Genomic DNA, 12,838 nt, shown 5'->3' with positions numbered 1-12,838 from the left:
TTTACAATTTTTGATTAGCAGTTGAGAATTCTGATGTTATTTGATGAACTGTGACTAATTGATGGTTTAACATTAATTGGGACTTCTCCTGCATATATTTATAGTGTTTTTAAGTGAGCTATGTTGATGGCGGAGGAGGACTCGCGCGATAAATTTTGATCATCGAAGCTATTTTTACTTGTCCGTCTCTCTCGCCTAAATTTGCCATTTTTTTTTTTTTTGGGATGTTTATTTGACTATTTTAAACTCTATTTATAGTGCCTCAATAGCAGCTTGCAGCCACTAAGAGGATTTTGGGTATGGGTATGTGTAAAATGAAAAATTCTGCTTAATTATGCATCCACCAAAATGAAGGTAAAAATAGAAATGGTACACTTCATCAAAGATAACAAACGTCAAAGGTAGTTAAACTACAATATCCAATGAGGATGCTTTTATCTGGCAAAATTTTCAAAAGAATTGTTGACATTGATTATGGGCGGAGATTAAACCCTTTATAGTAGCTCAAGCCAAACAAAGTCATGATTTCGCTTAGAAAATCCATCATAGTGCTAATACCCTAAAGCAGGAACCAAATATCCTTAAAAAAAAAAAAAAAAAAAGAAGAAGCTAATGGTGCTAAAAGAATTTCTTAAAAGTAGATTGGAGCCAAATGAAAAAGAATAATAGTACATATGGTGACTAAAATAAAATTTAGCAATATTTGAAAATCTAAATTAAATAACTAAAAAATGTGATTGAAATTTAGAAGAACAATATATACAATACTTCTAAAGGGCTGTTAAATATATATATATATTTCTCTTTTTTTAAAATAATTTAAAAATCTATAGGTACTTTTATAATTTGAAAAACAATCTGAGGTGGGCTATGGCCGCTCAAAGCACGACCTAGAGAAAGAAGTGTCGTCATCAGAAAGAAATATAGGACATTGGCAACAACGGGGATGTAGCTCAGATGGTAGAGCGCTCGCTTAGCATGCGAGAGGTACGGGGATCGACACCCCGCATCTCCATTTGTTCTCAATTGTTGTCATTTAAAAATAACATTTTTATAATTTAAAGGTTTCCCGCCACTCTGTTCTCTTTAAAAAGGCCTTCACTTCACATACACTGTTTTCTCTCTCTTCGTGCTTAACCTCGTCGTGGTTGCCTTTAATAATGGAGCGATTTGGCAGTCTAGAACTCCGATAGATCAGTCCGTTCAAAACTGATTTCTGTAACCACATGCAATTAAAATTGATACGCCAATTGTTTTAAGTTTCTTTAACTTGAATTGAATTTATATGCCGTTTCTTTTAAATTAAGTTCCTCTTCTGTGTTACTTATCAAACCAAAATTTAGTTCAATTTTGTTCGTCTTCTCGCTATACCAAATCTAAATCTATTTGCAGGATTGCATTTCCTTTTCCTTTTTTATTTGATTTATCTGATTATATCTGCTGCTTGAATAGACCGGAAACAAACAAAAAAATTGCCGGTTTAAGATAACAAAAGCACACGATATTTTATATAATATTACAAATTAAAGCACAATTACAGTAACCACATAAGCAGCAGGATCACACACGTGCATGGCTTCGACTCTTGTCGCACTTCTTTATTATTATACTGATAATTACAGGGAAGCCTTAGTGAATTAAAGAACCAAACAGCCAGCGCCAGGGGAGACTCAGTTCACTTCTTTTTTTTTTTTTTTTTAGTTCTTGTGCATATGCTTCTTCTTTTTTCCCTACAATATCTCTGCGCTTTACTGTAGCTTTAGACTCTTCATTAACCTGTTCAAAACAAAATCAAGAAGTATATATCAGATATTTTGTTAGTTTTGACGTCTAGTTAAATGTTTCATTTTTACCTAGGCCACCTGCCATTATTGAAAACAAAAAAATTCACAAAGCTGTAAATATGGCCTAGAGTATAGCACGGTGGATGCATGAACGTTTCTTCCCCTTATCTTGCTGTTGCTGCCGCCTAAAGTTTTTAAGCTAGATCCTAGAAAGCTGCCTCGTGAGGTTGGGGATTGCCGACTGGGGGATTAATGGTGTGTTACAATCTTACAGATGAATGTGAAATCTAATTTTCTTTGTCTTTTTAAAAAAAAGAAAGAAAAAAGAAAAGAAATGAAAGAAAATGGTGTTGCGTCACATGAAGATCTTTATCAATATCTAAGGCACCGGCAAATTTATAATAATTTATAGTCAGCTACAAGTTATAGGACCATGTGCATGTCAAATAAAACAAGTACTAGTAGGATTAGATTTCATGTGGGCTTTCTTTTCCTTCAGAAAGTCGGATAGAATAGTGTGGATAGAGTATAATGAATTTGAATTTATTGAAAAAGTACTTCGAGGGGGAACAGGGTCGGTGTCTGGTCTAGTCTTCTAACATGTAGCTACCAGGAAATGATAAGGGGAACTGGGCGACATAGTACAGGGAAAGTGGACGAGTATTTTAACCCTTTTAACTTGTTTCCGGTGATGTTATTGTATGGTAACAAAATAGGACAAGCTGCTTCACTTGTTTAATTTACTAAATGCTACTTCTGGGTAGAAGTAACCCCAGCTTACCCTGTCTCCTTCCTTGGAAGCTATTCTATTTTTGGCAACACGACATTCACATGTAATTTTTCTAAGAGATAGGATATTTGCCTGATACGGATAAACTTTAGTGGCGATGATCTATCTACATGCATGTTGCCTTTAACTTAATGGCCTGGTAGGATGATTGTGTACGTAGTAACTTTAGGAACTAATAAGCAATGCGCTGACACTTTTTAGACTAAATATCACGATAGGAAATGGTTCGTATCTATCTAGCATTTAACTAATTTGCTCTTACCAAATAAGAAAGTGAAGAAAATGGCACGGGTGATATCCTATCATCCAGTAATAAGCAAATATTTACCAGTTTATACTCTACCTCTGCTCTTCACCAATTCCTCTACCATTAACCCCAGTGACCTTGTAGTTGGGGAGCGGAGCTTGGCCAGATTCTATATAAATGAGATCCTCCACTAAACGATCATAGTGCCTCTTTACTTCATCAGGAGACTTGCCACCCACGGCCTTGGCCACATTTTGCCAGCGGTCTGGAGTATCCTTGTCATATTTAGCTAGTGCCTTTTCAAATAGCTTGTTTTGCTTGGGTGTCCAGGACGAGCTAGAACCATGTGGAGAAGATGAGAAGTAGCTAGATGCCATTTAATTCGAATGGCAATATGAATAATAATCTACTCCTAGCTAGAGAAGTTTACTATGATGAGTATCGATCGGAAAATGAAGGGAAAAGATAGATGATAAAGGAATGTGAAATACTAAAGCAAAAGGAAATGCTAAAGGGAAAAGAAAACTTGGAGAGGGGAAAAGAAAAAAAAGTGAAGAGTTGCCTCAGTCAAGGGAGAAGACTGAAGTCAAGGGGGTGGTATGGGTAAGAGATTGCCAAGCCTGCTCCTTATAAGCAGGAGAGAGGGTGGTGGGGTTCTGCAAGTTGGCGAATATTTTTTTACAAGATAGTATAAACAAGATGTGATTCGCTTCCTTAAGCAAGAAAAAGGACAAGAAATGAAAAGAGAATCCATGTCAAAGGACTGGCTCTTTATAAAGTCCTTTTCTTGTCTTGTATAGTATCATCAGAAAGTGGAATTCTTCGAGAATTTTACCTAGTGGGGATTAGATCCCCATTCTCATTCTACCCATCAGCACTTAGATGCGCCTACAATATGAACCGCCATTTCATCTTTTAGACCTGCGTAAGATAACAGTAGTGGCACTTGGATTTTATTGCCCTTTGCTTGTTTCGGCAACTTGTAATAATATACCCTTTTTAAGTAGTATATGTATATTGGCCACTCTTTTGTGTGTGAATAAGATCTTGGATTTGTTTCTTACAATTTGCAACTATAAGATTAGAAAAATTTTAATGGAGTATTATTCTTTTTCGAGTCGCACTTGGCAATAGTAATAACATAGAGGATACCAGAATCAGTAGTTTTGAAATATCGTTCCAGTATCCTTTTGATGGCAAAGATAGTTTGGGGGTATAAAATCTTGCTTTCATGTTATGTCACGTCAACGATCTATATCCTATTATTTGCTTGGTAAAGGAAATGAATAAGTTCAATTATTGATACCAAATAATTACTATCATCTTTGTACAGAACCTCAGATAAGAATTGCAGATTATCTGGGCCCTCTTGTCTTATTCAATCTTCTATACCTGTTTGAGACTCAAAATTAATCTCAATACTCAGAGAGAAGTCTGGAATTGCGCCTCACGAGATGAGGCGGCGCCATACCCCTATTGGACTGTTTAGTTACTATCAATAAACAGAAACGTACATTTGGTTTTGGATTATTTTGTTATCAGTTTAAGCATTCAAAGCTTATCTGGGAATTGGGTACGTCACTGATATTGGAACTTGGAAACAATGTGTGTCATCACCTTAATTATGCTTTCGGCTTTCTGAGCAATGTTCCCAATGGATAGCTGAGAAGTGCGGTGCTTCCAGTTTATTTTTTGGCCGAATCAGCAGAAAAGTTGCACTCTGAGGGGATACTGTGTCAGTTTATGAGTGGGAGTTGCTGTCTACTACTAACACATGGTGAAAGCCCTAGATTATCATGGCACTTTCACAAAAACTAAATATTTTTGTCTCTTATCTTTTTCATGTTATCCTCTGCTTGGGGACTGTATGGTTATCTCTCCTCCAATCAATTTTAGGGTATTGGTAGTCCGGTTAGGGTTGGCTTCGAGTTTATATATTTATATAATATTAATGGATGAAGTGACTTAAAATGTTGCTAAGGCACTCTATCTCAATAAAAAAGTTTACGACTAAAACATTTTGAAACGTCAACAAGAGTTCTGAATGCATTTAGACGTAAATATAATAAACCCGTTAGAATGCAATTGCCAAACTAGCTCTCAAGAGTCAAGACTTGACTTATTGTTTTCAATACATTATGCAATTTACTCTTCCAGTTAAAATGGCAATTGATGGGGCATTCCTGCAAGACTCGATCAGGACTCATCATATATTTAGATAATTATTTATAAATAATTATTTAAGAATTTTGTATTGATATAAAATCTTAATCTATTTTAATTATTTAATTTAATCTTGATTATATTTTAATCACATTGAAAAATTGATACATCATAATTTTTTCCCTTAATTATTCTTTGTCCATTAACTATTGTGTCATAACAATTAAAATTAAATAATTAAAATAAAACAAATTAATTTTTTTTTAATTGGCAGATATTGTTTCTTTCTCATCTACTTTCACATAATTAACAGGTAAGTGGCTTCTCAGAAACAATGACCTATTTTCCATGCCATGTAGTGAACTTATACGGCTCATGTATTAAAAAGCAAGACGTGGGTTATACTTAGTTCAGGCAGAGGTGATTCTGTTTTGAATGCAGCACAATTGTGTTTTTATACAGCCTAATTCTTGATACTAGATATAGAGCGCGCGATCGTTAATTCCATTTAAGTGTTCATTTAAGAGGGTGCAAGTTCATTTTGTGGCACTAATGGCGAAGCTTACCTTTAAGGTTACTGCACTTGCAGCCTTTCCTTTGTATTAATTCAGCATAATAAACTTATAGAATTATTGGGATTAATTTAGAGTTCAAGTTGAACATTCCTGTGTCTTAGTATTAAATTAAGCTATTGGCTTTTTTCTTCCTAATCAACATTAAAGTAATAGTTGAAGTCATCCGCATGTTTAACAAACCATATCATTCTCTTTGGTCTTATGAACCTATCTTGGAATGCCTCAGGTGTTAATTCAAGCCTATGTGTATTTTTTTTTTTTTTTTTTGTGGAATGGTGCCTTAAACAATGAAGAATATTATCAAGTTTTGACATACGAGCTTAGAGCAATGAGTTTAACGCATCCGCTATAATTTCGTGCTTTATTTATAGGGCCTGTATTATTGAGAGTAATGGAGATTTAAAGAAGTTCAGAGAGTAGCTGAGCTGTTTACAGAAATGGACTGCTTATCAGTTGCTTGATGATACTGCTTGCTGACAAGCTAGGCTCCTGTAAGAAAAAGAAAGTTAGTGATGGTGGCAGGAGGCACTGCTCCGATAACAAGGTCACACTTCCTTGAGAAAATAGAGAGTAAAAAGAAGATTGAGAAAATAGAGTTGAGAGATGAGAGAGTGGAAGAATTTGAGAATATCATAAACCAAAAAAGGAAGAAAAAAGAAAAGAGAGTTTTTAAGTAACTAACAGGGCATGCCATATATCATGACATGTAGTAGAAACAGTAGGTAATATAATAGAGGTAAATGCGCAAGGCATCTCTATAAAATACGCAGCATTTTTTTGGTTTCTTTTCTTTTGATGTTTAGGAATCCTTATCATTCCAAGTCCTCCCCAAGAAAAGGTATGTCAACTGCTAAAATCTCTTTCCTTTTGTGGTGGAGCCATTTTATGTCCTGAGTGGTCCTTTCCCCATGATTGGATTATAGTAGTTTAATCTGAGTCCAAGATGACCCTTGCTTAGTGCCTGTGGCTGTAGTTAACTTTCTTTTTTTCCTCTTCTTCCCTTTTGGGTTATGAAAATAGCAGGCGAGGATCGTGCGTTTTCTATGATCTGAAAGGGTCCACGCCCCTCTCATTTGTAGTCCACCCGTCTGCTAGCTAAAGCAGGAGGACCACAATTTGGGGAATATTGAAGAAAAGGGGATAAATATGGCTTTTTTTTTTTCTATCGCTGAATCTCCTTTGGAAAAAAAAAAAAAAAAAGGCTGTAAAAATCAGAAAGATGTTTAGCTGCTCCTGCAATATTCCAAAAGATAAAAAGAGTGGACGCTTGAGGTTCCTGTGGCAACTAATGGGATCAACTGTGCTTTAGGATGACATATTCTTCTTATCTTGTTGGCCTAATTCAAATGTCGATGACAATTGGAACAAGCCCAACTAAAAATAAACATGTAGCAATTGGTTGCTGGTTTAATAAGAATTGAATATTTTGAGCCTTCAGTTTGCAACTACCAGGCATCGTGTATTTTGCTATTTTGCACTCACTGCAAGATATATCCCACATTGGACATGTTCAAAACTCGTGCTCGATTAGGTTCGGAATGAATTCAGTCCGGTTTGAGTTCTTAAATATTTTGATTGGAATTTAATTTGGTCCAGTTATATTCATTTAAAATTAAATTCATTATTAAAAATATACAACTTCTTGTCTGTGATAAGTTTTAGAAAAATAAAAGTCACTTAGACTCAATCACCTATATTTATATTTATGACTCTCCTATTAATAAAAAAGCAATACACATCAAAACTTAGAAAAAAGTTCATATTTTTAAATAGACTAAACATATTTGAAAATGCAGTCCATTATGAAGTTTTTTCGAACTCATGCTGGGGGCATACTTTGACCCAGAAAACTTCTGAACGGGCTGATGCGCATCGATATGTCACAGATGTATTGAAACGGTTGGATGTCAATTTTCTTGGCGATTGCTGTGGCTGTGTGTGAAGGCATAAAACATGTATTGAACCGATTGAGTGTTGGTTTCTCTTGGTCTAGTCCACTGCTGAGTTTGTGGTGTGTTGTATATTTGCTATTTTATTGTTTCAGGTCTTCTGACTTTTCTTTTTTCTTTTGGTTTCAATGCCCAGTTGCTTTCTTGTTCGATACGCCCAAATTTACCAAAGATATTATATTTTTGTCACGCAATGTTTTCATTGGCCATATAAATCTTTTTATACATATATATTTATATTAAGTTTAAAATCGGGTAAAACTTTTATAAATAGTAAAATATTTTAACGTAATTATATATTTAAAATTTAAACTTAATATTTTAATTAAATTTTAAAAAATATTTAATATCTAAGCTATATATTCTTGGATTATTAATTATTCGGCAAGATAATATAATTTTATTTTAATAATAAATTTAAAAATTAATTGTAATTTTAAATTGTTAATAAATAATTAATTTTATTAAAAAGCTACATCAAATCTCAGATTAAATAATATTTAGTCCTTACACTAAAAACAAAGACGTAAGTCGGACACCATGGAACCACCGCTACTTATTGTGATAGCCAGTTATGTTAGTATGCCTTTAAACTCTGTTCTTTCCCGTAACCTAATCCATAAGTAATGGAAAACAATTTTTTTTTTTTTCTAAAAGAAATTTTGGTCCGTGTGGTTAGCCCTTTTTTTTTTTTTTTTTTTTTCCTTTCTCTCGGCATGCACCTTCCGAAATGAACCGATCAGGACCCATCTCACTCTCCTTGTCAAGGAAGACTATTCTGAAAAAGTAAAGCAAAAACTATGTCTCTTCCTCTCTCGCCAATGCCTGCCTTTTATTATGCATTCTTCTGAGTAGAGTGCTTCATGACATCCACTTCCTTTTGCTTTTGAATTTTCGTTGTGTATTCATATCTGCTTCAGTTGCCTTTTGTTTGCAGCTTCTTGCTCATAAGCTACTTCTGGGTAAGCTAACTAGCTTTCTTTTAAGTACCCAATAACTTTGATATATATATATGTCCAGTTCATTTTACCTCGAGCCAAAGATTTTTCTTTTCTAAGCCTTGTTGGTTTCGAGAAGCTGATCTACACTCCTGGCCGTGGCAGGTGATGATCTCCTTTGTTTAAGCTGGAACATATAAGACTCGTCTTTTCAACGTAACTCATTTCTTTATATGGTAAATGATGGCTAGACTTTTATGCTATATTTAACTATGAAAATTCTGACCTTTTGTGCTGGTAGTACGTACCAGCAGTTATGATTCATCACTTGTTCATTGTGTAGAACTGATTGAATTCTCGGGCTTCACTTTATTGAGTTTGTGGCCTCTAATCTCAGCTTCTCATCGTTAGAGACAGGCGCGCTACCACAAGTTCGCTGTAGTCTCTATAAATTAACTTCATGCTTTCCGGAATGGAATGAGGTAATTCTTGGATTTCTATTATTTATCTATTTATTTATTTGGGGATGGTAACTACTAACTATTCTTGGAGACTATATTATTGAGTTTTTGACAAGGATTGCGATTTAATTAAATTTGGTCAGATACTGTATATATTTTGTCAGTAATGGAAGGAGGACTCGAAATCTTTATTTGTCAAATTGCAAATTGAAGACTAAATGGAAAAGGACCAATCGGAACTTCCATATTACTGTACTATTAAGGTAAAAGTCAGAATACATCTTTATTATTACTAACCTTTTTCTTTCCTTTAAATGGAACAAATTCTTTAATTTCAAACTGTAGTTATAAGCTGCGAGTTTCTTAAAATTTCAACATTAATTTAAAATGAATCCAAGTTTGACTTGAAAGAGAAAAGGCAAATTCTGAGGGATATAACCCCGAGATTCGGAAGAAGTTTTCTGCAATTTGTTGAATACTTTCACTATATACTATTCTAATTTGATGCCAGTTGCCAGTTCCTCACGACTCTATATTTAACTAACAAATGAAGGTTCATAGGTTGATGTGCTTAGAACTCAAGAACTTTATCGATAGAATCTCGCGGATATTTTCAGAAATTGAATCTGCCCGGCCACGATGCGCTACAGGATTACAGGCATTATGCTCATTGCATGCTGCTATGGATAAAGCAAAACTACTTATCCAGCACTGCACTGACTCTAGTAAACTCTACTTGGTAACCTTTTCATTTTTAGTTCATCATATTAAATTTTTAGAAACAAATTTGCAGTTTAAGTTATCAATTTGCCGTTAAGTACCACACCCTGTCATCCTGTGCTAATATACAAATGTAATTTAATTTTGTAGGCGTTTACTGCAGATAAGATACTCTCCAGGTGCGAGAACATAAGGAAAACCTTGGATTTATGCTTGATCCAAATACAAAATATGGTTCCAACGTTGCTGGCTGCAAAGGTTTGTTATTTTTCACGCCCCTTGAAAAGTATTCTGATCAAAGTGCCGGAGCACTGGGTTGCATTTTTTCTGCCCAATATACAAATATTTTTGTTACTTCTGCAACATCCAGTTATGAGCTATACTCGCTATTTTTTATTTTATGATACGAAATTAATTGGATATTTATTTCATTTCATTCAAAAGTTGCAGAAATCTTACTTGGCTGCGGTACGTGAAAATTGGTTGGTTGAGGATTTGGTCATCTGTACCTGTTGATGTTCACTTGGTGGCCCCATAACTTTCGTTAGCATTACTTTCCAGGATTAATTAAATGATGAAAGTATCATGAATCAGACAATTTCTGGACATGACTGTTACTTTTATGCAGCATGTCTGATGTCTCTAATTACGTGTACATTCGCATGTGTCGGTTTATGGCGTTTCCTTTTAAAACATAAAAGTCTAACCCCGTATTAGAAAAAGATTAATTTACTGATATTTTAATGGAAAATGAAATGGAATTGGTTTATTTGCTTGTCGGTTGTCATTTGTCTTCCTTCCTTCCGGGCTGATTCTACTTTTGGTTTTCAGAAATCTATGTCTCTTAATTGTTTCAAACACTACAATTGTACTGTGAAATGCAGAACCTATACAAGGCCTTTGCACCTTCTATTTAACCTCTTAAGAATTGAGAAGAGTGTATATATATGCAGATATCTGGAATTATTGAAGATCTTAGAGGTACAAAATTTATGATACAACCTTCTGAAGTGGAGGCGGGAAAGGTTGTGAAGGAACTGCTTAAGCTGGACATGCCTACATCAGATTCGATAAACGACTCAGAACTTGTAGCTCTTCTATTTGCAGCTGTAAGACTCAAAATTACATCCCCTTTGGCTGTCTTGATGGAGAAAAGATCCATCATGAAACTGCATGGTAAAATTCGTGAAACTGATCCAAGAAAGAAAATATTGGTGTATCTCTTGTATCTTTTGAGGAAGTACGAGGGGCTGCTTGGGCAACACAAAGTTGAGGATGGATTTGCTCTGCAAGAGGAGTACAAGACTCAAACTGAAAATTCTGCTACACCCGAACCTCCTCTAGAATTTAAGTGTCCCATATCTAATAGACTAATGTATGATCCAGTACTCATTGCTACCGGGAAAACGTTTGAACGTGTTTGGATTGAGAAATGGTTTCAGGAAGGGAAAAGTACATGTCCCGTGACAAATATGAGGCTGGAAAATTGTTACCTGACTCCGAACCTTGCGTTGAAGGGCCTCATTTCAAAGTGGTGTTCAAATAGCGGAATAACAATATCTGAACCATGTGCAGGAATAAGTCCAGCTCCAGTTTCCTTGCTTAAGTCCTTATCCTTTAGATCCATTGCTAGCATCGGCAGTTCCATGAATGATTTGCATCTTCAAGTTAGCAATATCTCGCTTTCATCTTCAGATACAAATTTCGGTGCAGATTTACTGGATGATTATAACAATGCTGATTCTGGTGGACTCCCTCAAAAAAATGCAGGGTCTTGCACTAGCCGCTCATCTATCAAAGACATTAGCATTGGCTTCACATCACTCTCCAAACTTGATTCACTTCCATGGGAATCCCAATCGAAAGCAGTGCATGATATTAAAGAACAACTGAACGAAAATGAGAAGGCATACGACTGTATGTTTGATAACAGCTTTATAAAGCCACTGATTAACTTTCTGTTGGGTGCATATGACTCGAACGATGTGCAAGCCCAGAACGATGCAGCGGAGGTTCTTTTGTCAATTCTATCCAAAAGCAGGTGAGTCTTCTGTTTCTGCTGTTGAGTATTTGTATGAATGGAGCGATTATTTTTTTACTCAGTCATAGTAATATGTTTTGCTTTTCATAGCGTATTATTCACTTTTTGATTCATCGTTCGACTCTCATTTCTCTCAGAATCGAATTGCCTTCGATTGACAAAGATGCAATCTGCATGTTGGCATCACCTGTCGATTCCGAAATTCCCGGGAAGGCTCTTGCAATCATGGAAGAGTTATCATGCCAACCCTTTTATAAGTCTAGAATTCTGGCATGTGGAGTTCTACCTGCAATCTTGAAAGTCCTGGAGTGGCAAGATGCGGAAAACTGCAAGCTTGCCGTGAAGATAATCTGCAATTTGTCCTACAACAGTGATATAGCATATCACATTGTCTACTTAGATTGCATCCTGAAGTTGGTCCCTTTTCTTGGTGATCGGAGTCTGGCAGGCTATTGCCTAGGTATTATGAACAACTTGTGCAGTATTGAGGAGGGTAGGATTACAATTGCCGGAACCGCATCTTGCATTGCTTTAATTGCCACACTTGTGGAAACTGGCACCAGGCAGGAACAAGAAACTGCTACGGAAGTGCTGCACTCTATATGTAAGGAGCACGCAGGGCGTTGTCAACAGGTCATTCGAGATAGCACTGTGCAATCTTTGTTTCGCATGTCTGTTAGTGAGATTTCAAGATCAAAGGATATCGCCACAGAATTGCTACAGTTGTTGGGATATAAAACAGAATCCCACGTGTCAGATAGTTCTGACATGAGCATAGCCATCTCAAGTCCTAAAGACACAAGGTCTCCTTCCACGGGATTTGCATATTTTGGGAAAAAAATTCCCAGATTTTTCAACTAACTAGAGTTGCTCGAGTTTTATAGTTTCTGATAAATTTGTAAATATTTGATGAGACACCGGTTTGCGTATGATGTAGGAAAATTCAGCCTTGTTGCAGTTGTAGTGAGATGTAAATTATCCTGATTGGTCTTTGTACTTGAATTCAATGCAGTGAATAATATAATCAATTAATTAATACCCCAAATAAGAGATATTATGGGTACAATTGCTGAGAGACGACTTTGTTCTTTGCAAAACAAGCAGAGCAATCAACTTTCAGGAAAAAAAGTAAATAAATTAAACACAATTGGTCGTTTCTATGTGATACTT

General features: G+C 35.5%; 2 protein-coding genes and 1 non-coding gene across 12 annotated transcripts; 2 read left to right on the top strand and 1 right to left on the bottom strand.

Moving 5' to 3' along the window:
• Positions 1 to 942: 942 nt before the first annotated feature.
• TRNAA-AGC lies at positions 943 to 1,015 on the top strand. Its single transcript has one exon. It is a non-coding gene; the product is annotated as a tRNA-Ala (tRNA).
• A 464-nt stretch (positions 1,016 to 1,479) lies between these two features.
• LOC8269992 (protein RADIALIS-like 5) lies at positions 1,480 to 3,451 on the bottom strand. 2 transcript variants are annotated; one of them, XM_015718536.3, is made up of 2 exons: positions 2,903 to 3,451; positions 1,480 to 1,776 (listed from the first exon to the last, which is right to left on the bottom strand). In XM_015718536.3, exon 1 carries the CDS (start codon positions 3,196 to 3,198, stop codon positions 2,914 to 2,916), a length of 285 nt encoding a protein of 94 aa, XP_015574022.1. In that variant the 5' UTR covers positions 3,199 to 3,451; the 3' UTR covers positions 1,480 to 1,776; positions 2,903 to 2,913. The 2 variants fall into 2 exon arrangements, with proteins under 2 accessions (XP_015574022.1, XP_002510401.2); XM_002510355.4 differs by having other exon boundaries at positions 2,918 to 3,441.
• A 4,584-nt stretch (positions 3,452 to 8,035) lies between these two features.
• On the top strand, positions 8,036 to 12,734 carry LOC8288944 (U-box domain-containing protein 5). Of its 9 annotated transcripts, none has more exons than XM_048371476.1 (9): positions 8,036 to 8,470; positions 8,612 to 8,682; positions 8,844 to 8,928; positions 9,072 to 9,170; positions 9,469 to 9,646; positions 9,778 to 9,885; positions 10,072 to 10,095; positions 10,581 to 11,668; positions 11,806 to 12,734. In XM_048371476.1, exons 3-9 carry the CDS (start codon positions 8,924 to 8,926, stop codon positions 12,527 to 12,529), a joined length of 2,226 nt encoding a protein of 741 aa, XP_048227433.1. In that variant the 5' UTR covers positions 8,036 to 8,470; positions 8,612 to 8,682; positions 8,844 to 8,923; the 3' UTR covers positions 12,530 to 12,734. The 9 variants fall into 9 exon arrangements, with proteins under 9 accessions (XP_048227433.1, XP_048227430.1, XP_048227431.1 ...); XM_048371473.1 differs by having other exon boundaries at positions 9,051 to 9,170; XM_048371474.1 differs by having other exon boundaries at positions 8,790 to 8,928; positions 9,051 to 9,170; positions 10,078 to 10,095.
• Positions 12,735 to 12,838: the final 104 nt, after the last annotated feature.

This window comes from Ricinus communis, chromosome 2 (genome assembly GCF_019578655.1).
Source record: "Ricinus communis isolate WT05 ecotype wild-type chromosome 2, ASM1957865v1, whole genome shotgun sequence".
Lineage (NCBI taxonomy): Eukaryota > Viridiplantae > Streptophyta > Magnoliopsida > Malpighiales > Euphorbiaceae > Ricinus > Ricinus communis.
Note: the sequence above shows the minus strand (reverse complement) of the source record. Positions and strands in the feature narration are given on the sequence as shown.

Coding starts and splice junctions, on each gene's coding strand:
- LOC8288944 (XM_048371473.1), top strand. Junction 10,096..10,580: donor AGAAATCTTACTTGGCTGCG/GTACGTGAAAAT, acceptor ATATATATGCAG/ATATCTGGAATTATTGAAGA. Junction 11,669..11,805: donor TCAATTCTATCCAAAAGCAG/GTGAGTCTTCTG, acceptor CATTTCTCTCAG/AATCGAATTGCCTTCGATTG.
- LOC8269992 (XM_002510355.4), bottom strand. CDS start 3,198: ATGGCATCTAGCTACTTCTCATCTTCTCCACATGGTTCTAGCTCGTCC. Junction 1,777..2,917: donor GGAATTGGTGAAGAGCAGAG/GTAGAGTATAAA, acceptor TGTTTTGAACAG/GTTAATGAAGAGTCTAAAGC.